The 26,570-nt window shown below is 45.1% G+C and overlaps 1 protein-coding gene across 2 annotated transcripts in view; it reads left to right on the top strand.

The window, feature by feature from the left end:
* The window catches only part of HLF (HLF transcription factor, PAR bZIP family member), a 58,590-nt gene that overhangs the window by 328 nt on the left and 31,692 nt on the right, over positions 1–26,570 (top strand). For both annotated transcript variants that reach the window (XM_033962439.1, XM_033962438.1), the window contains exon 2: positions 1,101–1,430. In XM_033962439.1, coding sequence (XP_033818330.1) covers positions 1,101–1,430 — 330 coding nt within the window. The remainder of the gene's footprint in view (positions 1–1,100; positions 1,431–26,570) is intronic.

The following is a 26,570-nucleotide window of genomic DNA, read 5'->3' as shown; positions in this document are numbered from 1 at the left end:
CTCAGGTGGGCTTATTCAGATGATTATTTGGTGGGGGGTGATTACGATTTGAGCATTTCATTTCTTCCCGGGACAATCTGCTTAATTTTTTTTGCTTTACCTTTTTAATACTGTTTACCATAAAACACAAAGGCACTCTTAAGAAAAGATGAATCAGTTGTTGGATGTTGACTTAAGCTGGTTGTGTCCGTGTGACCTACAGCATTAGCATTTGGGCATTTAAAAATGCTGTCAGGCAGAAGGTAAACCCTTAGTAAAGGATTCCAAAGCACTCCGGAAGAGTTCTGTCTTTCTTTTAGTTCTGGCCAGGAGAGGAAATGAAGAGCCAGCCTGGAGGCAGACTGATGTCTCCTTGTTCTTTGCTGCAGGTGATGCTGCTGGATACAGGGAGGGCTTGGAAGTGTTTACAGACACTCTTAAACCCCCCCTCGGATAGAGCCGGATTTGCTTAGATGACAGTTGGGTTCTCCAGCTGCTCAGCGTTTTAGGAGTATATTTATGAGTTATTCATCTGGTCAGAGGGATTTGAAAACGGTTCCCTTCCAATAATAAGCGATCAAAAAGGCCACAGGCTAGCAAAAAGTGACTTAAAATATAATCAATGCATTAAAACAGTGGTTCCCAACCCTGTCCTGGAGGAACACCAGGCCAATCGGGTTTTCAGGCGAGCCCTAATGAATATGCATGAAGCAAATTTGCATGCCTATCACTTCCATCATATGCAAATCTCTCTCATGCATATTCATTAGGGCTAGCCTGAAAACCCGATTGGCCTGGTGGTCCTCCAGGACAGGGTTGGGAACCACTGCATTAAAATCATACAACGCACTTAAAATGCAAAACCATCACACTTTAAATATGTATCGGAGGGAAAAAAAAGTAAGTACTGACCCCCCCGCAAAGATACAAAATGTCTCTTCGTCGTCATCTTTTAGAATAGTTTCTTGTGCTGTAAGGTTATATCTCTAACAGGAATGCAAAAGTTCAGCTGGCCAAAGGCTTGAGAAGCATCCTATTGCGTCCACGGCTTGTAGAAGGTCTATTATCACGAGAAACTGTTCACCTTGTGCAAATCCTATGTCCTTTCTCTCTCGTTTTAGTCTTTGGCAAAGAGAAAGAGAAGAAACTGGACGACGACAGCTCGGCTTCCACAGTCCCCCAGTCTGCTTTCTTGGGTCCGACGCTGTGGGACAAGACCCTGCCGTACAATGGAGACACTTTCCAGTTGGAGTACATGGATTTGGAGGAGTTCCTTTCGGAAAATGGCATTCCGCCTAGCCCGTCGCACCACGAGCACAGCCCACGTCAGTCGGGCCTCCAGCCGCCCCCTTCCAACTCTCCCCCCGTTATGGACTTGAGCAGTCGAGCATCGGCATCGATCCACCCGGGCATGGGGTCTCCAAACTGCTTGCCTAGCCCAGCCAGGCCAGGTAAGGCTTCCGTTGAAAGAGAGCTTTGGCCTGGCAGTTATTTGCTGAATTTATCCCAAGAAAATTAGACCTAAGCTCTGGAGCAGGGGTGGGCAACGAGGGCCCCAATCCAATTGAGATTTTAGGATTTCCCCAATGAATATGCATGAGAACCATTTGCATAGATGGAGGCAATGCGTGCAAATAGATTTCATGAATATTCATTGGGGAAATCCTAAAATCTCGACTGGATTGCGGCCCTTGTTGCCCACCCTTGCCCTAGACAGTGGTCTCAAACTTGCGCCGTCCCCCCCCCCCCCCCCAGGTACTATTTTGAGGCCCTCGGTATGTTTAGCATAATCACAAAAGTAAAATAAAACAGTTTCTTGATCATCTGTCTCTTTAGCTATAAATTACAATATTATTATTAAGACTTAGCCGAAAGGAAAGATTTATAAACTATAAAGAGTTTTATCTCATGCAAAATTGTCATTTCTTTAATAAGACATTAACTATTTTTTTTCTGAGGCCCTCCAAGTACCGACAAATCCAAAATGTGGCCCTGCAAAGGGTTTGAGTTTGAGACCACTGCCCTAGAGAGACTTTTAGGAGAAGTGTAAAGATGTAAACAAAACCAAAAGCTGTTTGGAAGCATTCTTTCAGATCTTCTACTGGCATTTCTCTCTCGCTCCCAACACCCACTCAATATATAAATTTTTTTTTTGCAAGGGAAAAAAGTATTACTAATGAGACAATACTATGTAAGGTACAGGGAGAGGAAAGAAAATAAGGATAATTTTATTTATAAGAAATTAGAACCAGGAGGAGAAAGGAAACGCAGCTGACCAGACAGACGAGCGATTAGGCATCTGAAGAAAGATGGTACAGAAGTCGGCTTGGCCTGGGGCAATCCGGTATCAGAGGGGAGCAACTTTGATTCGAGGGATTCCTTTGCTTTATGGTTTTTCTAATCACTTAAAAGCTCACGGCATTCCTACAGCTGGGCCGTCTGTAGTCGGAGAATAGCACCTCATTTTTCAGCTAAAATGTAGTCGTGTGAGGGGGAGGGGCAGTGAGGGGAGTGGAGTTATCGAAAGAAGACATCTGTGATACACACTTTGCACAGTCTGCATGTCGGGGAAAGAATATAAACATTGAAACACATTAATATCCAAGAACAATCGTCCCCCCCCCAAATTGCAACAGTGCGTTAGCAGGTTAAGGCTAGAATAAAGTGCATTCTAGCGACGCAAGGCTGGAGTGATACAAGCAGTATCATCTAATGGAGTTGATATTGCTTCCTAAGGAAAGGTTGTCCATTGTAAGGTCGGTGCACACACACCAAAGACTTGATTTAACCCCCATCTCCTGCATGGCGAGCTGCGGCGTGTTTGAAACGAGCCACAAATGTTCAATCCAGCCATAAATATCAGCCTACTGGCTCAAGCAAGCCCTGCATTGCCAAACCTATTTAAGGCGTGCAGCCACATGAGAGTATTCACGTGATCCAGTATTTATGGCTGGATGTATCTGCAATGCAAGGCTTCCTAAGTAGCATATGGATGACTCCAGCCTGTTTGGTTTTTGAGGAGATGCATGCAAAATACACAGAAATGAAACTGGTTCCAAAATGTACGTTTATGATCTTCTTTCAGCCTAAACATCCAAGTGTTCTTATTTCATCTAATCAATATTGCTCATACCACAGACCTCAGAAACACCCCTTCTCCGTCCCATATAGAACATAAGAACATAAGCAATGCCTCCGCTGGGTCAGACCCGAGGTCCATCGTGCCCAGCAGTCCGCTCACGCGGCGGCCCAACAGGTCCAGGACCTGTGCAGTAATCCTCTATTTATACCCCTCTATCCCCTTTTCCAGGAGAAAACTGTCCAATCCTTTCTTAAACCCCAGTACCGTACTCTGCCCTATTACGTCCTCTGTAAGCGCCTTCCAGGTGTCCACCACACGTTGGGTAAAGAAGAACTTCCTTTTTTTTTTTGCTTTCCTTTTTATGTTTTTCATTCATTTATTCGGTTTTATTTATTTTTTTTTTAGTTCAATAATTTTATTGAATATTATAAGAATTATAAACAGAAAGCAGTTCAAACACATAGAATCATATTAAAAATCATGTATCAAATATTCGTATCTACAATCGTTTGAATAGAACTAGATTAATGAAAAGGATCCAGAGTATCTGGAACTGCTTAGAAAAGGAACAGAAGAACTTCCTAGCATTCGTTTTGAATCTGTCCCCTTTCAACTTTTCCGAATGCCCTCTTGTTCTTTTATTTTTTGAAAGTTTGAAGAATCTGTCCCTCTCTACTCTCTATAGGTTATGTTTTTAACGGGGAGAAACGAGTATGAACTCCTCACCGGTCGGGGCTCAATTTTCTAATGATTTACTCATTTCATTAATACATTTTATGAATCTCTCAAATTCTTAGAAAAATAATGAGCTATAGTACTTATCTTCATAAGTGCTTAAATGCTTAAGTGGGTGGACCCGACATGTTTCGCTGCCGCTTCGTCAGGAATCCACTCGTGCCGCTAAACATCCATCCCGCATAACATCTTAATTTAAAAACATAACCTGTATGGGATGGAGGAGGGGTGTTTCTGAGGTCTGTGGCATGAGCAATATTGATTAGATGAAATAAGAACACTTGAATGTGAAGGCTGAAAGAAGATCATAAACGTACATTTTGGAACCAGTTTCATTTGTGTGGGTTTGATTACAGTTCCAAAGATAAAAAGTTGTGCCTTTATTGATTGTTTTATACAAAATACACAGGACATTAGTTTGCATGCACTAGGTCTCCACTGTAGGCACATGTGTCGCATGCATGCTCAATGTGATTATCCTAAAATCCCGACTGACTGGGGGAAGCCTGGTTCTAAAGGTGCTGTGGCATGTGATTTTTGACATTTACACAAATGCTTATTGGTTAGCAAGGATGTGGCTAAATGTTAACGACGGCATGGTTTGATTTTAGCTCATTAGTCCGGTGAATCGCAGATCTTTCCCGGGAGAGCGTCAGCATGTTAGGTTTGCAGGATACCCGCAATGAATATGCGGGAGATGCAGCAGGGCAAATGCAAGCAAATCTGTCGCATGGCGTGCAAGGTATTCTGAAAACCTCACTTGGCTGGGGCTGACCCAGGACAGACTGAGCACCGCCGTTTTTGGACATTTGGACTGAGCTAGAATCGCGTGTCTTCAATTTCAGTGCCTGAGAGAAGTGAACAGACGTTGGTAAAGCAGAGTAATAAGTTGTTTTGCAGAAGTTCTTCCTAGAAAATGCAGTTCTTACTTTGATAGTACCCAGGTGCTATAGGTGCAGGAACAGGTCCACAAGCATGATGAGAAGGGAGCTTTTGTACTTCCTGATTTGTTGGTTGTCAATTGCTAGAACTACAGGCCACTTCTTAGAAGGATACATCCAGATTAGAGAATGACACGGTGACAAAATTCATCACCGTTCCCGTCCCCGCGGATAACCGCGGGAAATAATCCCATGCCATTTTCTAGTGTCTATTTCAGCCTCGGTCCTTCTACACCAGCATTCTTCAAAGCAAAGCTTGTGGGTCAGTGGTTGTGGCCATTCATACTCTGATTCTTATGGGAGCCAAGGATAATGAAGCCATTGTGACATCACTGATGTGATTGGCTCTTAGGCACTGGTGGAATGAGGCATTATGACATCACAATATCTGCTCTGGATACCAGAGACTGTCATTCTGTAGTGTCTGTCTCAACCTCGGTCCTTCTACACCAGCATTCTTCAAAGCAAAGCTTGCGGGTCAGTGGTTGTGGCCATTCATACTCTGATTCTTCCCTCTCTCCTTCCAGAATGACATGAAGATGGTTTCCTGCGGTTATCCGCGGGGACGGGGACGGTGATGAATTTTGTCACCATGTCATTCTCTAATCCAGATGCTTCTACAAATGGAACTATTGGATAATAAGGAACAGTTTTCAGTGCTGCAATAATTATGGAAGGTTACTTTTAAACTTCAGCATTCACACAACGCTTCTCCCTTCCCTGAATGCAGCCTTTTAATATCACTTTGCCCGTGCAAAGTGATGTGATGTGTATGTGTTAAATTAAAAGATAAACCCTTCTAAAGCATATTTTTGCTTATTTAAGCCCCACCCCTTCCTTTTACAGAACCGTAGTGTGGTTTTAGCCCAGCCGCGGCACTAACAGAATTCTGACGTTCATAGAATTCTTATGAGCGTCGGAGCTGTTACCTTCATGGCCAGCGCTAAAAACCCACTACAGTTTTGTAAAAGAAAGGGGGGAGGTTATGTGGCTTTTTATGGGGACAAAATAGGGGCACATTATCAGATTGTCTCATCATCGTGTGACATTTTATTTGATACCGAAATGCAGTGTTATGTTTTCTGAAATTATACATGACAAAAGTGTAACATGTAACTGCCGGTGTGATACTTTATTTTATATTCTGTAAAAGATCAATGCGATCGGTCTAAAGTCCGAATCTGCACTATGGTTGCACTTTGCATTCGAGGTGGATAAAGACAGAGATCGGAGCAGCTGAAAATGAATTTAATTCGGTTTTAGCTGTTGAGCTCATCAGTCCGTGCTGGACTCTCTGGCAAGAGGACAGGCTGGCCTGAGAAAGCAAAGTCTGTATGATCTGTATTTTAGCAACAGAGGTTAATGGACAGGTGAATCAGGCGATGGTTAACATTGTCAAAGTCAGACTTGAATTATTTTGGAAATAATTGTTTTGGAAGGCGGGGGGGGGGGGGGGGTTGGCATTTTGAGGGATATGATATAGAAGTGTTGCTGCATGTGGCTGAGAAATGGGAGGAATTGTTGATCATAAAAATGTATATCTCAATCAGCTTTAATGCCCCCCCCCCCCCTTTAATGCCCCTTACGTCTCAGTTTTGACAGGAGAGAGATGAAGGGTTATGTTTTAAGGTGTCTCGCATCGAGTCGTGGCTGGAGGAATCGAAGGAAATATTTAAGGCTTGAACATTGCTCAACTCACTTCAGTTCATCAGGGACCCCCTGAACCGTACTGGCTTTTTCAGCTGCAGAACATAAGAATTGCCACTGCTGGGTCAGACCAGTGGTCCATCGTGCCCAGCGGTCTGCTCTCGCGGCAGCCCTCTGGTCTAAGACCAGCACCCTATCTGAGACTAGCCCTACCTGCGTACGTTCCGGTTCAGGTAGGGCCGGATCCCTAGCATTCTGGATTCTGTCATCCTTTGTTGTCTGTACAAAATCCAGAATCCTCCTCCACCCCAAGAAAAATGGCTCAAGTTTTCAACCTTGCCCCGGGATACTTTTGAGCTCAGTTGTTTTCACTCCTGGTTCTCGAGAGCTGCAAATGAGTCAGGTTTTCAGGATGTTCATAATGATAATTGCATAAAACGAGACTAGTAGGCTTGCATATCTAGGGTTACCAGATTTTAAATCCGGACCCCTAGACCCGCCCCCCCCTTTCCACCCTTCCCTGCCCTGCCTCCCAGGAAGGCACCCGTGCCTGCGCGGTGTCGCTGTGTTGCATGCGTGGATGACCCCCCTCCCGATGCGATTTCTTTTCAAAACCCAGAGTGCCAGGTTTTGAAAAGCCATCAGGAACCCCTCTCCCTCCCCCCCGGACATGTCCTCAAACAGAAATCCGGAAGTCTGGTAACCCTATGCAGATCTCTCATGCATATTCACGAGAGATAACTTGAAAGCCTTGACCCTTAAGCACTGGAAGTAAAGACCAAAAGCCTGCAAACCTGATTTTCAGCTTCTGTCATGAATGAGAGAGATTTGCACATGATGGAGATATGTGCGGATACACAGTTTCGGGCCTGTTCATTGTAGAGATCCTGGGAACCAGATTCCACTGGAAAAGGTGGAATGATGCCAAAGCCACAAAAACATTGACATTTTTTTCTGTGCTCTGAAAGAATCCCTAATTAGCTCAAAATGAAGCCTTTACGTACTGCACAGTTGTAAGGCAAATAAATACGAGCAGAAAACTACTTACATTTTACTAAAGCTTATTTGTACCTGATGGCTGAAATATTTGCATTATTCTGCTTTTGGGAGCCCTTTTCCAAAGTGCAAGGCAGAACTTTGATGAGTTTGCATGCTTTATTCTGAGTAGACTGCACAGTGACTAATCGTCCTAGTAATTCCTTGCTGCTGCCGTACGGTAGGATTTGCACGTGATGGTACAGTGCTGAATGCTTCTGTTCACATTTCTTCTCACGTGAGTCATGCTTGGAGGTGCTGGTGTGGCCTGTAGCACCATGTGCTTCCTGCACATGCCCTGCCCTGTGCAGCCTCTCGGCATCAGTTTTGCTTTGGCTGGAAGCACCGTGACAGACTCGTGCGAACACAGCTACCACTGATCACACGGTGAACTCGCACAAGAGCAGGAAAGCTGAGCGGCCCAGCTCATGTGCAGGGGGTGGTGTGAGACCATTTACAGAAGCCGAGAGTAATATTTGCAACGTTACTGGATGAGATTTGGATAATGTAAGGCTTTGGAAAATGCTAGAACGTTGTCTAATAAGGAAGGAAATGATAATTCCGTACAGACTTGATAGTTTTTAAATAATTAGCCAAAAAATTAACCAAAAAAAATGTACTTCTAGTTACAGATTCTTTGCTGTTATTTTGATCAATTTCTACTAGTGTACGGATGTAATCAAAGAGTGAATGACAGAAATCAGGAATGAGGAACTGAATTATAGACTTTTTTTGTGATGCAGTACCTGGAATGATAATGATTAAAAAAAAAAATCAAAAATATTTAAAATTTTGGGAAATCTAACCTGTAATAAATACTCCTATTATGAGAACTATTTTTTACCATATTTATTTATTTATTTTATACAGTACGCCCCCCAAATTCGTGGGGGTTACGTTCCAGGAACCCCTGCGAATTTCAAAAAACCACGAATACATTTTTTAGGCAGGAGAGGGCAGCTGGAGCGCCGGCAAGTGAAGGAAATCACTCGCTGTATGCTCCGACTGCCTCTTCCTGTACTAAAGTCGGGCCTCACCAATCAGGAGCTGCTTTGACATGCAGCCTTCACTCGCCGGCGCTCCGGCTGCCCTCTCCTGCCTTTCCAGCTGCCCTCTCCTGTCTCCCCTGCCCGTTCATTCACGGTCAGAAAATACAGCGAATGACCGGGACCGCAAACCGCCGACCGTAAATTTGCGGGGGAGCACTGTACATACATAATCTTAAAACATCATCAAATAGACATACAAAAGATCTTGAAACTCATAGCTAAAAAATGCTAGCAAAGCTTTACATAAAAATAAACCTTAAAAGAGATAAACATTAATATCGTGTCGTGGATACAAATTAATATCATAACTCCAGATCTCAAACAATTCATCAAGTTTACTTAAGAAGAGAGTTTGACTAAAAGAAAGAACAACTGGGTTTTAAGTAATTTTCTAAACATACCCCTCTCACAACAATTCCATATCTGTCCTACCAAAGAATTCCAAATCTTAATAATAATAATTTTATTTCTTAAATACCGCTATACCAGAAGTTTAAAGCGGTTTACAGTAAAGAAACATACAGTCAGAGAATGAAATATAAATTAGAACAAAACATTCAGTCTGATACAGGATAGAAACACTCCTGCACAGCTTAGGAGAGAATTCAAAGCTGGTTTGTAGACATGAGTCCCACAGGGAATTTTTTGAACCTGTTTTTTGGGGGCAGTTTGTCTCTCTGTATTCCCTTCTCACCATTGAAAGCAGCAGGAAATTCACACACTCTTGTACTAAGCTGTGATAGATAGTGCTGCCCGATTCGGGAGAAAATATTTCGATTTGATTCAGCCTATTGAATCGATTTTTCGATTCGATTTTCCTGCCTAATTGGGTGTTTTATTTCCAAACATCCTGGTGGGTTTATTTTATAGCCTCTTCACCCCCTTCGCCCTCTCCTACCCACACTGGCGCTGTGGTGTAAACGAAATAAACAAAAAAGACTTTTCCTCTCTCTCTTAAATCCTAGCTCACGTTTGCTCACATCTAACACCAGCTCTGGCAGGATACACGTTTCAAATCTGACATATTGTAATCACAAAACAGAAAATAAAATTATTTTTTCTACCTTTTGTTGTCTGGTCATTATTCAAATCATGTTGGTCCCAGGCTCTGGTTGTCTTCTGATAACTCGTTTGCCAGGGTCTCCTGCCCATTTGTCATTTTCTTCTTTCTCCGTGTTAATCATCCATCTTCCATCTCTTTCTTCTCCTTCCATTTCCCTTCCCTCCCCTGGAGGTCTGGCATCTTTCCTTTTTTTCGTCTCCATCCTGGCAGCTGCAACGATGGTCTCCACTATCCCCAGATCCACCATCTCTCCTTTTCTCAACTACCCTTTTATCCAGCATCTCTCCCTCATTCCCCACTAGCTTTCCCTTTCTCTTTCTAACTACCCTCCTATCCAATATCTCTATTCCCCCTCCACCACACCATCCCTTGTGTCCAACTTCTCTCCCTTTCTGTTCCTTCCCTCCCTAAATCCCATTGTCCACCATCTCTCTCCCTCTCCTGTTTTTAGATCCATTATTTCTTCTATCCCTCCCCCAATCTCCCCTCTCCATGATCTCCCCAAGACCATCTCCCCTCCCCCACCAAGTACACCTCTTCCATCCATCTTCTCCCCATCTCTCCCTCTCCAGTCCACCAACTCCACCAAGTCCAACTCCCCTCTCCCCCCCAACTACCTTTATTTTGATGTTACATCATGTTGCTGGTGGCGGTAGTTATTTAGTGATCCACTCCTGCCAATACTCCTTGTGACTTCTCTCTACCGCAGCCCACCCTCAGTGAAAACTTCCTGTTTCCACTCGGGCGGCCGAATGGAGAGAAGACACCCGAAGTAGTGGCAGGGTAGTGAAGCCCGCCAGGACAGACAGATTGTGAGCCCGCCAGGACAGACAGGGAAAAAATGCTTGAGTACCTGAATAATTTGTAATCTGCAAAGAATGGTAGGATATGCGGAATATAAATTATTAAAATAAATAGTAATTTATAATTATTTCTGAATTGCTTTTGGTCTCCCTCTTCCCTTCCCTGACAGTTTTTATCTGATCCTTGATACTGCAAGATAGCCAGGGCTGTGATCTGGTATCAAATATCTTCATTCATAGCTACCCTGGGATTTTGTCTCCTTTCTGATATTCTAACCGCCTCCCCCCAACACACATGCTCTGGAAAACATTTACTTAGCCTGGTCATTGGTTAGAGCTGAGGTTGTGGGTTCAAATCCCGCACTGCTCCTTGTGACCCTGGGCAAGTCACTTAATCCCCCATTGCCCCAGGTGCATTAGATAGATTGTGAGCCCGCCAGGACAGACAGGGAAAAATGTGATGTCTGTAGAAATGATTAGTGGTGGTGGTAGTAGTGATAATCCTGGTCCAGGAGCCTTGTACCAGGTCTTCTTATGGAGCTCTATAGTCGTAGACCCTGAAACTTATAGCTACTAGGTGTCACTCATAAGCAGTGATCAAGGGAGGGAGGGAAGCTTAATAGATGGATTCTTGAGGGAGGGAGGGTTCTTGAGTGGGCAAACTTTTCTGCCGTCATGCTCTATGTTTCTATATTAATGATTCCCTCCTCCTCTTTTCCCCAAAGGCTGTGCAGCAACGCCCTCCCCCAGCTGACCTGAGGAACAGAAGACCCAACATGGGTAGGGTTACCTAATTTTGAAAAAATAAAACCCTAGACACATAACTCCGCCCTTTTCCACCTCAGCCCTACCCCATTCTGCCTCTGCCCTGTTCATGGACGTCGAAACACTGTCAGTGTCGAGTCTTCGCAGTGCTACAGTCAATGAAGTGTATCTTGAATTTTACGCCCGTGGCTGAATCATTGACATCTGATCCTCACGTGATAGACATGTAGGACACCGTGGCAATGTAGAGCTGGTGCAAAGGGATTAGGCAACTGTTCAACCCCTCCCCCTCAACCTTAACTCTTAGATCCTTTGCCGCCCACCGTCCCCAAGTTATTCAGAGTAGTAAAGACGCAGGGGGATTGCGAAGAACTACAACGTGACATAATCAGGCTCGAGGAATGGGCATCGACATGGCAGATGAGATTCAATGTGGATAAGTGTAAAGTGATGCATGTTGGTAACAAAAATCTCATGCACGAATACAGGATGTCCAGGGTGGTACTTGGAGAGACCTCCCGGGAAAGAGACTTGGGAGTTCTGATCGACAAGTCGATGAAGCCGTCCGTGCAATGTGCGGCGGCGGCAAAAAGGGCGAACAGAATGCTAGGAATGATAAAGAAGGGGATCACAAACAGATTGGAGAAGGTTATCATGCCGCTGTACCGTGCCATGGTGCGCCCTCACCTGGAGTACTGCGTACAGCACTGATCGCCGTACATGAAGAAGGACACGGTACTACTCTAGAGGATCCAGAGAAGAGCGACTAAGATGGTTAAGGGGCTGGAGGAGTTGCCATACAGCGAAAGGTTAGAGAAACTGGGCCTCTTCTCCTTCGAACAGAGGAGATTGAGAGGGGACATGATTGAAACATTCAAGGTACTGAAGGGGATAGACTTAGTAGATAAGGACAGGTTGTTCACCCTCTCCAAGGTAAGGAGAACAAGAGGGCACTCTCTAAAGTTGAAAGGGGATAGATTCCGTACAAACGTAAGGAAGTTCTTCTTCACCCAGAGAGTGGTGGAAAACTGGAATGCTCTTCCAGAGTCTGTCATAGGGAAAAAACACCCTCTAGGGATTCAAGACAAAGAGGACAAGTTCCTGCTGAACCAGAACGTACACAGGTAGGTCTAGTCTCAGTTAGGCGCTAGTCTTTGACCAGAGGGCCGCCGCGTGAGCGGACTGCTGGGCACGATGGACCACTGGTCTGACTCAGCAGCGGCAATTCTTATGTTCTTAACAATCGTGATGCCCCAACACTATCCTTGCCAGAATAAATGGGCTATTCAGGCAAACTGGGAAAATCCCTTCTCTTCAAAATCACAGGTCTTTGGAACGACCTCACCACCCCGCTGCGGAACCTGAGCTCCCTTCAGTTATTCCGCAAACAACTGAAAACCTGGCTTTTCAGCAAATTGTAGCTCTATCCTTTCCCCCTTTCTCTCCCCCCTTCTACACATAAGTTCATGTAATTCCTTTTTCTTCTTCTCTACCCACTATTTTAAGTTCTTGTAAACCGTGTCGAGCTCCATTCTCATGGAGATGATGCGGTATATAAACTTAAGGTTTAGATTAGATTAGATTAGATTTGAAACTGCCCACCTTTCCCGCATGTATAAACTACATACTAATGATTCTTTGAGACTTTTGGCTATCCAGGTTTAATGGGTGGCTTTGCTGTCTCCCCCAGAGCCTGTTGCCCTAGGCAGCTGCCTAGTTCTGATGGTCGGGCCACTGCTGTGTAGATGGAAACTAGAGAATGACACGGTGGCGGTTTACCCGCGGCCACCGCATTTTAGCCGCGGGTCACCCGCCGAAAACGGGGAATAAAACTAGCAGTCGCTGCGGCGACGGGGACAAGGCCATTCACCGCCCGCGGGGCGGTGAATGGTCTTGTCCCCGCAGTGAGGCATGAAGGATCGCGCGGTCCCCGCAGCTCACACCCGCCTGCCCAATCGATTCTAGTGTTTAGCCAGCTCTCTCCCTTCTCCTCACCTTAGTTTGTAGATTTTCTTTTTCGGCGACCCGCACGCTATCAGAGAGCCGCGCACCCGCTGCTGCTCAGTTTCCATCTTCTGCTCTGACGCAACCGGAAACAGGAAGTTGCAGCAGAGCAGAAGATTGAACACTGAGCAGCCGCGCGTGCGGGTCGCCGAAAAAGAAAATCTACAAACTAAGGTGAGGAGAAGGGAGAGAGCTGGCTAAACACTAGAATCGATTGGGCAGGCAGGTAGTGGCTGCGGGGACCGTGCGATCGCTAGTGTTCCCGGCTCAAATTGGAAGGAGGGAGTGAAAGGGAAAAGGATTCTGGGCCAAGGGGATGAAGTCGGAAAGAAAAACCCACAGCAGGAAAGAAAGGGAAGGACAGGCAGGTGAGCCAGATGTTAGAAGCAGGGGGGGGGGAAGAAAGAGGGAAAAAAGCTAGATGGGTTTGAAAAGAAGAGACACACTGGTATGGAAGAGGAAGATAGGGGAAATCTGGACACAGGAAGGTAACAGAAAGAGGGGAAATTATGTGCATGGGGCATAGGGACAGAGACATAAAGGGGACATGCCATGGGGATGGTATATGGACACAGGGGGGGGCAATGACAGATACATAGGGGAGATATTAGAAATGGAGAAAATAGGAGCACAGAAGTGAGATGGTTTGTGGGGATGGGACAGGGACCGAGCTTGCAGGCTCCAGTGGCTTGCACAAATTACATTGTAACGTGCCATGAAAATAAGAGGAAGGAAGGTAGATAGGCCACGCGAGAGGAGCTGAAGGGTAGTAGAAAGGAACAGATGGTAAAGGAGGGAGGGAAGGGTGGTGGTGGAAAGGAATAGAACAGACCTTGAAGGAGGGTGGAGAGGAACAGACCCCCAAGGGAAATGTGGAAGACAGAGTGGGAAGAAGACAGATGCCAGACTATGCGGGAGCGGAGGGAAGAAGATGGGTGCTAGACCAATTGGGGGGGGGGGGGTTAAGGGAGAGGCACAGTAACAGCAAATGGAAGACGCAGAGAGAAGACACACAGTGGATGGAAGGAATTCAATGAGAAGATGTGGAAAGCAGAAACCAGACAACAAAGGTAGAAAAAAAAATTATATTTATTTATTTATTTTTTGCTTTAGGATAAAATAGTATATTAGTATGTGTTGATAAAAATTTATAAACAAAGCCCTGCCAGCTGAACATCTCTTTCTCTAGTTCAGCAGCAGGAACTATTGATTTATAAGAAAGGAATAAGCTAAATATTACAGTACTAAGGCTTATATGGATGCAGCGGGGACGGTGACGGGGCGGTGAATGGGATGGCAGTGGCGGTGACGGGGCGGTGAAAGGGATGGCGGTGACGGTGACGGGGCGGTGAAGGGAACGGCGGTGACGGGGTGGTGCAGAGGATGGTGGACCGGTGACGGGGCGGTGACGGGGACAGATTTTTTCCCCGTGTCATTCTCTAATGGAAACGTCTCTCCCACTGTATCTACGGGAAGAGGCCCACACCGAGAAATTTAAAACAGATCTAAAAACATTCTTATGTAAGGATGCCTACGATCTGTAGCTTCTTTTAGAGATAATCAACGAAGGAAGAGCATAACCTCCCCCCCCTATTGTGCTGGCCTTTTTTGTTCTTCTATCCTATTACAAATTGTCCCCCTCTTTTACGAACACATAGCGTGGGTTTTAGTGCCTGCAATGGTGGCAACTGTTCCAACGCCCTAACTGTCCTTTTAAGGGCAATTGAGTTCAACATTATTTATAGCAGCTCCTCCTATTGCTTTTCCCTAATTGTTCTCTTTTACTTTGACTATTGTAGTTCTTGCCTTTTTACCTTTTGTTCCTCTTTGTTTTTGGTTTTAAAAGTCTTCGTAAGTTATTGTTACTGTGTGGTGATGTTTTGTCAGCTTAAATTTGTATTTTAGCCAAAGTATATTTTTATGTTTTTATGATTTTGTACACCGCCTAGAAGGTTGATTGGGCAGTATAAGAAATTTTAAATAAACTTGAAACTTGAGTGTCAGAGCAGTTACCGCTGCTGCCGGTGCTAAAACCCACGCTACGTGTTCGTAGAAGAGGGGGTGTATTTCTCCCCCCCCCCCTTTTCCACTTGTGTATACGTGTTTGAATCTGTTTACATCTTAGTTATGTCTCTTAATAGATTTTAATATTTTATATTCTAGTGTTGTACTATTTATTATGGTGTCAGGTCAAAAGTGCACCGGGACAAAGGCGCGCCCAGACAATTGAGCGCGGAGGCACGCGCCACTCTAAATTACTGTTTTTAGGGCTCCGACGGGGGGGCATGGGGGGAACCCCCCCCACTTTACTTAATAGACATCGCGCCGCGTTGTGGGGGGTGTTGTGGGGGGTTTGGGGGGTTGTAACCCCCACATTTTACTGAAAACTTCACTTTTTCCCTGTTTTTAGGGAAAAAGTTAAGTTTACAGTAAAATGTGGAGGGTTACAAACCCCCCATAACGCCGGCGTGATGTCTATTAAGTAAAGTGGGGGGGTTCCCCCCACGCTCCCCCGTCGGAGCCCTAAAAACAGTAATTTAGAGCAGCGCGCGCCTCCGCACTGCGCTCAATTGTCTGCGCGCGCCTTTGTCCCGGCGCGCTTTTGACCTGACACCTGCATATTCATTGGGGAAATCCTGAAAACCCGACTGGATTGTGGCCCTCAAGGAGGGGCTTTGAGATCCCTGCTATACACCGAACGGATCACTACGTTCTGAGAATTTAGCACTACTGAAGACGAAAATGACTTTATGCTGTGCAGGAGTTAAAATATGGAACTCCCTTGTAGGCCAAATACGAAACTGTAGTGAAAAGGGCATGTTTAGAAAATTGCTCAAGACGCAGTTATTTGTAGATGCCTTTTTTTAGCCAATAATTTTCCTCTCTGCACAGCTGATGAATTATTCATGATTTTAATTATATAAGCTTTGGTATTAGTTTGTCGATATGATTTCAGATGATTGTTTATGTCTGTTTTATCATGTTTTTACAAAATTATGTATGTAAATTATGTAAACCGTTTAGTTTTAAACGGTATAGAAAATCCGCTATAATAATTCCCTTAGTGTGCATGCGCACTTCAAATCTGGTAGCTCCGTGTGTCCGTAGCTCTGAGGCCATCAGAGAAATTGTATTGTAAAGCAGAGAAGTTGGTAAAACGTGCAACGTGTCCGCGCATTCGGCGTGTATGCACAAGTTCGATTTGCTGCAAGTGGCGGTTTACTTTACCCAGTAGCGGTTATTCTGTGCCGGTTGCCGTTTTCAACACAATGTGTGATAAAAAAAAAAATAATGAAAGGTAGGTGGGAAAAGGGTCACGATAATTGACATCCCCTCCCTAACATCCCCAATATTCCCCCGACGTCCTGGACCTCCCCTGACATCCCCTTGACATCTCCACACACGCATAGAAGGACAGGGGGCCAGGGAGAGAGATTGAAAGGAAAAAAAAGCCAGACAGTGGACAAGGAGAGAGACACACACAGAAAAAAAAGACATACAGTGGCCAAGGAGAAAGACAGCAAAAAAAGACAGACAGACATACAGTGGGCAAGGAGACAGTCAGCAAAAGGAGACAGACAGACAGACAATGGCCAACAAGAGAGAGGCAGAAAGATACACAGACAGCGGCCAACGAGAGAGAGACAGAAAGACACACAGACAGCAGCCAACGAGAGAGAGACAGAAAGACACACAGACATCGGCCAAGGAGAGAGAGAGACAGACAGACAGCGGCCAAGGAGAGAGAGACAGAAAGACACACAGACGGCGGCCAACGAGAGAGAGAGAGAGAGAGACAGAAAGACACACAGACATCGGCTAAGGAGAGAGAGACAGACAGACAGACAGCAGCCAAAGAGAGAGAGAGAGAGACAGACAGAAAGAAAGAAAGACAGACAGACACATCTATTCTAGCACCTGTTAATGTAATGGGCTTAAAGATTAGTTTTAAAATAAATAAATAAAATAAGAGAGGCCTGCCCGACAATATTTTTAAGCGGTATATCAAATTTTAAATGAAATTTGAAAACTTTCTCTAGCAGCACCGTAGGCATCAGTTGACCATTTGCTGTCCCCTCACATTTCATCAAAGCCTGGTTTTTGTCAGTTTCCTGGTATTGCATTGGGACCAGGGCGTGAAGCAGTAACTCGCTGGAAGCTGAAAAATTGCTTCCACACGGACAAGAAATTAGAGGCCTCTGCACTCTCTAGGTTTAGCAGGTTGATCTTTTGCTAATTTCAAACGCAATGCAAAACAGGTTTTTGATAAGTTAACTTTTCTTGTTCAGGCTTTTGATTTCACTTCATGATTCTGCAGGTCCATTGTCGGTTGCTGTGGGTTGTTGTTTTTTTTTTTTTTAAATATAGTCACTTTCATATCTTTTAACTTTGTGAGATGATGGGTGAGGAAAGTGTATAACTGAGTTGGCTCCTTTGGAAATTTGATTGCATGCTCACCTTCAATGCTTGCATGACCAAACCATTAGTAGAACAGAGCATAGGCGACTCTTCATCCATCACCACGTTTGGAACGGTTCCTGTCCTGTGTTGCCTTGTTGCAGCAGAAGTAGGGCTTATAAGGTTGGTAAAATGAGACAAATGGAATCATCCGTGCAGAATAACTGGAAAACAAAAGGTCTCCTTTCCTGGCTATCTTTCTTAGTTTGTAGCAGTCAAATTCTATGTAACATGTGCAGATCTGAAGCCAATACCAGAAGTTATCGGCATGGGCTCCTGTAAAGACATGTTATTTTGCTGTTAACCCCAATTCTCAGTAGCTCGCTTTCATTACTCGTATATAAAATGGGACCTCGTGGCATGAGTTAGCCTACCCACTTCCTGTGTAAAAGTGCATGCTGATGCAGGGTTACCAGACGTCTGGAAAAACCCAAACATGTCCCCTTTTTAGAGGCGGCGGCGAAAAGGGCGAACACAATGCTAGGAATGATAAAGAAAGGGATCACGACCAGATCGTAGAAGGTTATCATGCCGCTGTACCAGGCCATGATGCGCCCTCACCTGGAGTACCGCGTACAGCACTGGTCGCCGTACATGAAGAAGGACATGGTACTACTCGAAAGGGTCCAGAGAAGAGCGACTAAGATGGTAAAGGGGCTGGAGGAGCTGCCGTACAGCAAATGATTAGAGAAACTGGGCCTCTTCTCTCTTGAAAAGAGGAGATTGAGAGGGGACATGATCGAAACATTCAAGGTACTGAAGGGAATAGACTTGGTGGAAAAGGACAGGTTGTTCACCCTCTCCAAGGTAGGGAGAACGAGAGGGCACTCTCTAAAATTGAAAGGGGATAGATTCAGTACGAACGTAAGGAAGTTCTTCTTCACCCAGAGAGTGGTAGAAAACTGGAACGCTCTTCCGGAGGCTGTCATAGGGGAAAACACCCTCCAGGGATTCAAGACAAACTTAGACAAGTTCCTGGTGAACAAGAACGTGCGCAGGTAGGGCTAGTCTCAGTTAGGGCGCCGGTCTTTGACCTGAGGGCCGCCGCGTGAGCGGACTGCTGGGCACGATGGACCACTGGTCTGGCCCAGCAGCGGCAGTTCTTAAGTTCTTATTCCAAAACCTGGCAGTTTGTCTGGGTTTTGGAGAGCCCCCCCACAAACTCCAGACCCATCTGGAGGGCTTCTGAGCACGTGCGGATGACGTCGTACACATCCGCGCATGCTCCAGACCCTACAGATATGGGCGTAGCTCGTCGCAAAGAGGAAGCTTTCTGGGGACAGGGCTGGAGGAGGAACATGGCGGGGTTATGTGTCCGGGGTTTTCTTTTTTAAAAAAAATATGGTAACTTATGCTGATGGTTCTTGAATTTCTATAATTTTCAGGATCTCTTGTTTAGCTATGGTCTAATAGATAGGCCAGCCCTGTCCCTGCTGTTCTTCATTCTCGATTACCAGAGGATAGCCAGCCCCCACCCCACCCTCCTCCCCTGTTTCATTTTCCCTCTTGACTGACTTCAGTCTAATCATTGCAGTCATAGTCCTTTGGGACAATTCACCAGGGATTCTTCCAAAACGCTGTGAGGGTTGCTTCTGGCTCTGCAGCTGGTCAGTAGGGCGAGCAGAAGACCTGAATTCTCCTTGATAGTTTCATAGCTCAGGGGCTAGTGCTAGAGAGGCTTTGCAGGTATACCAGAATCTGCAATAGAGTAGACATGCCGGATGGTGTGAATAACATGAAGAAAGGCCTGGCGAAGCTTGCAGAAGGGTCTGAAATTTGGCAGCTAAAATTTAATGCTAAGAAATGCAAGGTCATGCATTTGGGCTAAAAAAAAACACAAAAAACCCCCCGCGGGAATGGTACAGTGTAGTGGGTGAAGAACTTATGTGCACGACAGAAGAGTGGGACTTGGGTGTGATTATACGTGATGACATTAAGGTGGCCAGACAGGTTGAAAAGGTGATGGCAAAAGCTAGAAGGATGCTAGGGTGCATAGGGAGAGGTATGGCCAGTAGGAAAAAGGAGAAATTAATTCCCCCTGTAAAAGACTCTGGTGAGACCTCATTTAGGATACTGTGTACAATTCTGGAGGCCGCACCTTCAAAAAGATATAAAAAAGATGGAGTCAATTCAGAGGAAGGCTACTAAAATGGTGTGTGGTCTTCATCATAAGGCGTATGGGGACAGATGTAAAGATCTCAATCTGTATATTGTGGAGGTAAGGCGGGAGAGGGGACATATGATAGAGATGTTTAAATACCTACATGATGTAAATGTGCATGAGTCGAGTCTCTTTTATTTGAAAGGAAGCTCTGGAATGAGAGGGCATAGGAAGAAGTTAAGAAGTGACAGGCTCAGGAGTAATCTGAGGAAATACTTTATTACGGAAAGGGTGGTAGATGTGTGGAAACAGAGACTGTGTCTGAATTCAAGCGGGCCTGGGATAGGCACGCGGGGTCTCTCAGAAGAGAAAGAGAGAATGGTTACTACAGATGGGCAGACTAGATGGGCCATTTGGCCTTTTATCTGCCATCATGTTACAATGTTTCTATAGCCATAAAGTTCTATGACATCACAATGCAGGTATAAAGAGCCTTAGCCTATAGGGAGAGGAGATGCAAATGTTAAGAGCCTTAGCCAATAGGGAGAGGAGGAGATAGTGGATGCTGCAGATGGGCCATTTGGCCTTTATCTGTCGTCATGTTTCTAAACTAAACTAAACCTTAAGTTTATATACCGCATGTGATAATTAGTTTTGCAAAGAGAGGAAAGGGATTGGGACTTGTTTACTACCTTTTTTATAGTTTAACTACCACACTCATAGCAGTTTATTACATACATGTTCTTCAAGCATGTTCCCTATCTGCCCCAGTGGTCTCGCAATCTGTCTAATGTACTTGGGGCAGTGGAGGTTGAAGTGGCTTATGCAGGATCATAGGTAGGGTTACCAGATTTTGTTAGCCGAAATCCTGGATGCATAGCCACGCCTTCAACCCTACCACGTTCCACCCTTGGCCATGCCCCCCCCCCAAACCTCCATGGCATCGGGGCAGCACGTGGAGGACCTCTGCACATGCGTGGAGGTCAACGCGATGACATCACGTGCATGTGCATGACGTCATCTCGCTGACGTCCGCACATGCACGGAGGCCCTCCACCTGCTACCCAGGCATCGGGGAGTTCCATAATCCGGACAAACTGCCGGGTTGTGGAAGTCCTTCCAGGCACCTAGACATGTCCTCTAAAAAGAGGGCGCGTCCGGGTTTTGACTGGTAACCCTAATAATAATAACAGTTTATATACCGCAATACCATGAAGTTCTATGAGGTTTACAAAAGATTACAAGAGGTACAAAATGAGTGAACTTAAGAGAGAAGAGAATGAGAATAGGTCAAGAAAACTGTTATTGAGAGAGGTGTACGGGTCAGTTGTCTAGGTACTTCAGCAATAGGTATGTTTTTGGGCGCTTCCTAAATTCCTCATAAGTGGTGGGCGAAAGCAATTGTTCTAGGTCTTTGCCCCATAATGCTGCTTGATATGAGACAAGGTGTTCGTGGTGTTTTTTTAGTTTGCAACCTCTGACTGGGGGGAAACGAAGTTCAGATGTGAGCTTCTCTTGTGTTTGTTGGTGGAGAAGGTGAAAAGGTCTGTTATATATTTAGGGGCTAGACCATAGAGTACTTTGAAGCAGAGGCAGGCGAACTTAAACTTTACGTGTGCTTCTGTCGGTAGTCAGTGCAACTGCCGGTAGTAAGATGTCACGTGATCAAACTTCTTTAACCCTAAGATAAGTCTGACCGCTGCATTTTGCACTAGTTGCAGACGTCTCATATTCTTTTGGGAAATTGCTAAATAGGCGATGTTGCAGTAGCCAAGTTGACTTAGTACGAGGGATTAACATAGAAATAGATGGCAGATAAGGGCCCACGGCCCATCTAGTCTGCCCACCTTAATGTCCCTCCCCTACCTTTGCCCTGTGAATAGATCCCATGTGCCGATCCCATTTGGCCTTAAAATCAGGCACGCTGCTGGCCTCAATCACCTGTAGTGGAAGACTATTCCAGCGATCAACCACTCTTTCAGTGAAAAAGAATTTCCTGGTGTCACCTCGTAGTTTCCCGCCCCTGATTTTCAACGGATGCCCTCTTGTTGTCGTGGGACCCTTGAAAAAGAAGATATCTTCCTCCGCCTCGATGCGGCCCGTAAGATACTTGAACGCCTCGATCATTTCTACTTCTGTGTAAACAACTTGGCACTTCCTGGCCTTGCAACACACAAACTGACGTTAACATTATTAATGTTATCAGATGTACACCGCTATACTCTTTAATTCGTTGTACGAGATATTCACTGTTATACTCTTCAATTCGCTGTACGTAAAGTTTCTCTTTATTTTTATTGTAGTTACAGTTTCTTTTATTGTAAACAGTTTCTTATATTGTAAACCGCCTAGAAGTCGCAAGATTGTTGGCGGTATATAAAAATAAAGTTATTATTATTATTATTATTATTATGTCCCCCCTCTCTCTGCGCTCCTCGAGCGAGTATAGCTGTAATTTGTCAAGCCGTTTTTCGTATGGTAGATCCTTGAGTCCCGAGACCATCCGGGTGGCCATTCTTTGCACCGACTCCAGTCTCAACACATCCTTGCGATAATGCGGCCTCCAGAATTGCACACAGTATTCCAGGTGGGGCCTCACCATGGATCTATACAATGGCATAATGACTTCCGCCTTACGACTGACGAAACCCCTTCGTATGCAGCCCATGATTTGTCTTGCCTTGGACGAAGCCTGCTCCACTTGATTGGCAGACTTCATGTCCTCACTGACGATTACCCCCAAGTCTCGTTCTGCTACCGTTTTTGCTAGGATTCTCGCACCATTAAGGGTATAAGCCCTGCATGGATTCTGGCTGCCCAGGTGCATAAATTTGCATTTTTTGGCATTTGAAGTTGAGTTGCCATGTCCTAGACCATCGCTCCAGTAGGAGTAGGTCGTGCATCTGTTGTCGGGCACTGAATCTTCGTCTGTTGTGCATTTGCCCACTACATTACTAAGTTTGGCGCTCATCGGCGAATAATGTTATTTTACCTCGAACCCTTCTGCCAAAGTCTCTTATAAAGATGTTGAATAGGATTGGGCCCAAGACTGAGCCCTGTGGTACTCCACTAATCACCTCCGATTGTACCAGGATTCTGAATGCTGACGTATCAAACTATGACTTACGGATCCTCAGTTTCCAGAGAGTTGAAAAAACCCTTTCTGATTATGGAGTCCACTGGTCTTTCATGGTTAGGCACTTGTTGTCCAGAGTTACACCCAATATCTTCATGGTGGACTGAATAGGGTATCTAAGATCATTGATGCATAGTGGGGTTTTGGTGTCAAGCGGGTGAGGGGAAGCAATGAAGAATTTCGTTTTTTCTGAATTAAGTTTGAGCTTGAAGTCTGTCATCCATTGCTCCATCACATTTATTGCTTCTGTTGTCTTGGGAATGGTTTCCAAGATAGAGTTAGCAAATGGGATGATGATCGTAAAGTCATCTGCGTAACTGAATAGTTTTATCCCTAGCTGGGTTAATTGCATGCCCAATGAGGACATGTAGACATTGAAAAGCAAAGGGGATAGTGGTGACCCTTGTGGCACACCGGATGAATTGCTCTAGGTATCGGAGAGATCATAGTTGAAACGTACCTGATAGGTACGAGATGTAAGGAAGCCACGAAACCAGTTCAACACCTCATCCCTGATGCCAATGGCATCCAGGCATTGAAGCAATTTCCCATGGTCTACCAGATCGAAAGCAGAGCTTATATCGAATTGCAAGATCAGGGCATTGAGGCTAAACAATAGGCGCAGATTGTCTAAGATAGCTGTGATTACTGTCTCCGTACTGAATAAAGGTCTAAAACCGGATTGAGTTTCATGGAGGAGAGCGAACTGGTTGAGATATTCCATCAGTTGGGTGTGAACCAATCCCTCCATGATTTTTACAATAAATGGAATGGATGCTATAGGTCTGTAGTTGGTTACTAGCACTGATGGTTCCTTTCTATTTTTTAGGATTGGGGTTATTATTATGTGACCGTTGTTAATGAGGAACTTCCCATTTTTTAGGTTATGGGCTAAGTAGTGTAGCAATGATAATTTAAATTCTAATGGCGCCGCTTTCATAATTTCCGGGGGGCATGAGTCCAGGACGCAATAAGATTTAGAGTATTTGTTGTATAGTTTGGTGTAGTTATTCCATTCTGAGTCTTGAAAGGAACTCCAGATCATGCCTGCTGGTATTTCATTTCCTTGAGCGTTAGCTATTTGGTAGTCACTGGGGGGGGATGTTTGTTAAACAGTTTTTTCTTAGGTTTTTAATTTTTGAATCAAAATGCAGCGCTAGGTCATTTGCAGAGGGTAATTTAGAGTTGTGCACGGGCATGGTGTAACGAGTGGTGTCAAATAGATTTTGTGATCAGGTTGAACAGCTCTTTTGTATTGATTCCTTGTGAAATTAAAAGGAGGCAAGTTTAGAACAAACGCTAGGAAGTTCTTTTTCACCCAGAGGGTGGTGGACACATGGAACGCGCTTCCGGAGGATGTGATAGGCCAGAGCACATTACAGGGCTTCAAAGCAGGTTTGGATAGGTTCCTACAGGATAAGGGGATTGAGGGGTACAGATAGGAGTTGAGGTAGGATATAGGAATAGTCAGGGACCATTGCACAGGTGATGGGCCTGGAGGGCCGCCGCGGGAGCGGACCACTGGGCGGGATGGACCTCTGGTCTGACCCAGCAGAGGCTAGGCTAATTCTTATGTTCTTATGTTCTTAACCATTGCAAGATAAGTTGATTTTAGTAGAATAGAATGCTTTACGTTTGTTTTTATTAGTTGTTTGTAGGTTTTTATGTTGGCTCTCCATTTGTTACGTTCTGCCAATTCTCCTGTTTTTTTCCAAGTTCTTTCTAGTCGTCTAGCTAGTTGTTTTGTTTTTAGGAGTTCGGTGTCAAACCATTTGTTATATTTATTTACAAATGGTTTGACACCGAACTCCTAAAAAAAAAACACAACTAGCTAGACGACTAGAAAGAAGGGAGCAGTGCAGGGTTTGAACCAGAGAATGACATGGTGACAGAATTAAATTGCCGTTCCCGCCCCATCTCCATGTCCTTCTTTAAGGAGAGAGGGTAGAATCAGAGTATGACTGGGAACCACCACCGACCCTCAAGCCTTGCATTGGAGAACGCTGTAGAAGGACCGAGGTTGAGATATTCTTTGGTTTTGGCCCGGTACTAGGGACCTGGATTGGCCACCGCGAGAACGGGCTACTGGGCTTGATGGCAATTCTGATGGCACCAAAGAATGACACAGGATTGCTTCCCACGGTTATCTGCGGAGACGGGAGCGGTGATGAATTTTGTCACTCGTTTCTGGTTGCAGCTCTAAGCACTATGCCACACTCTCCTTGCCATATTTTTACACTTGCTTTTTACAAGGGTTTAAAAACTGCAGCCATTTGTCCCGGCCTTACTAGTTTAAAAAATATTTTGAAATGTAATCTTCCAAGAAGCAGGATGTAAGGAGCTGCTCTCGCTCCCACCCCCTCGTGCTCTCTTTCTTCCCACAGGCCAGGGTTGTATTGTGGAGCTGAGCCCACTCTCTTCCCCCCCCCATGCGCCCCAGAAAAACAGTTCTCGGAAAAGAGAGCTCTACCTTTTCCAGTACACAGATCCTGAGTGACCTCCTGGAAGGGCTTAAGCACAACAAAGTTGATTTTTATGGATCAACTCCCCATGAATCTTCAAAAAAAAGCTTGTTTGTTTACTGGTAGTACTGTGAAACACACAGGCACCTTTGATTTTGCTGACTGTAGAGTAAGTTTAACCTGTTGTCTGCTTATTTTTTTTTTTTCTACTGTTGTGATAGCAGCGGTATTGGAATTTTTTCCCCCCCCTCCTTCCTTCCCTCATCACGTTTTGTCAGGCCCGGACACAGCGTGGAGAAGGGAGGCAGCCCGCGCCCGGCTTCTCCCTCACGTGGAGCTGAGCGTGTGCTCTCTCTGTTTTGCCAGGCTCTGGGGCTGTCTGAGCGAAGTTCAGAATAGCTCTGGGCACGCAGCCAAGCCAGCATCTTGGGCTGGAGCGCCCAGGCGTGTTTGACTCTTTGGCAGCGTGTCCAGGAGGCGCATGTTTTTGGTAGCAAGCCTTCCCGCTTTGTTTAGGGTCCGCCTGCGTTTCATGTGCAAAACATGAAGGGAAACTGCCTTTTCTATTTCGGGTTCCTCTCGTGCCTGTTCTCTTGAAATCGGTTTGAACGTTCTGCCCAGCAGTGAACGAGCCAAGATACGGGATCACTCTGGCCTGCGATATTCGTTGAGGCTTGTTATTTTAATGTGGGGGTGGGTTCCTTGAAGGTTATTAAATAAATACCAAGAAGTGACGTTCTTTTACTAAGCTGCAGGATAAATACGACCCTAGCATGCCCTCGCATGGGCTTTTTCTCTGCGTTGTTTTTGCAGCAGCCATAAAACAACTGATTTCCCACTTTTTCTATTGAAAGGCCATGCACCAATGTTGTCATTAGCATATGGTTATTAAAAAAAAAGATTACGTAGGCACTTGACCCCAATTCTATAAAAGGCGCCTGCTGAGTTAGGAACCTAAATTACCTTCCCCCCCACCCCCCTTATGAAGCCACATTAGGATTTATTTTTTTTTTTTTAAAATCTCCGACACTCATAGAATTGCTATGAGCGTCGGAGCTTTACTGCCACAGCCGCCGATAAAAATCCCTAATGCGACTTCATAAAAGAGCGGGGGGGGGGGGGGGGTTAATTTTTAATTTAAAATAATTTACCACCACCCCTTTTACAAAACTGTAGCATGGTTTTTAGCGCCGTCTGTGGCGGTAACAGCTCCGACGCGCATAGCAATTCTATGAGCATCGGAGCTTTTACTGCCATGACCAGCGAAAAAAAACGCTAGCGCGGTTTTGTAAAAGGGGGTGTGTGTGTGT

Source organism: Geotrypetes seraphini, chromosome 10 (genome assembly GCF_902459505.1).
Source record: "Geotrypetes seraphini chromosome 10, aGeoSer1.1, whole genome shotgun sequence".
Taxonomy (NCBI): domain Eukaryota; kingdom Metazoa; phylum Chordata; class Amphibia; order Gymnophiona; family Dermophiidae; genus Geotrypetes; species Geotrypetes seraphini.
The sequence above is the reverse complement of the archived record's forward strand: the minus strand, read 5'-3'. Positions and strand labels throughout refer to the sequence as shown.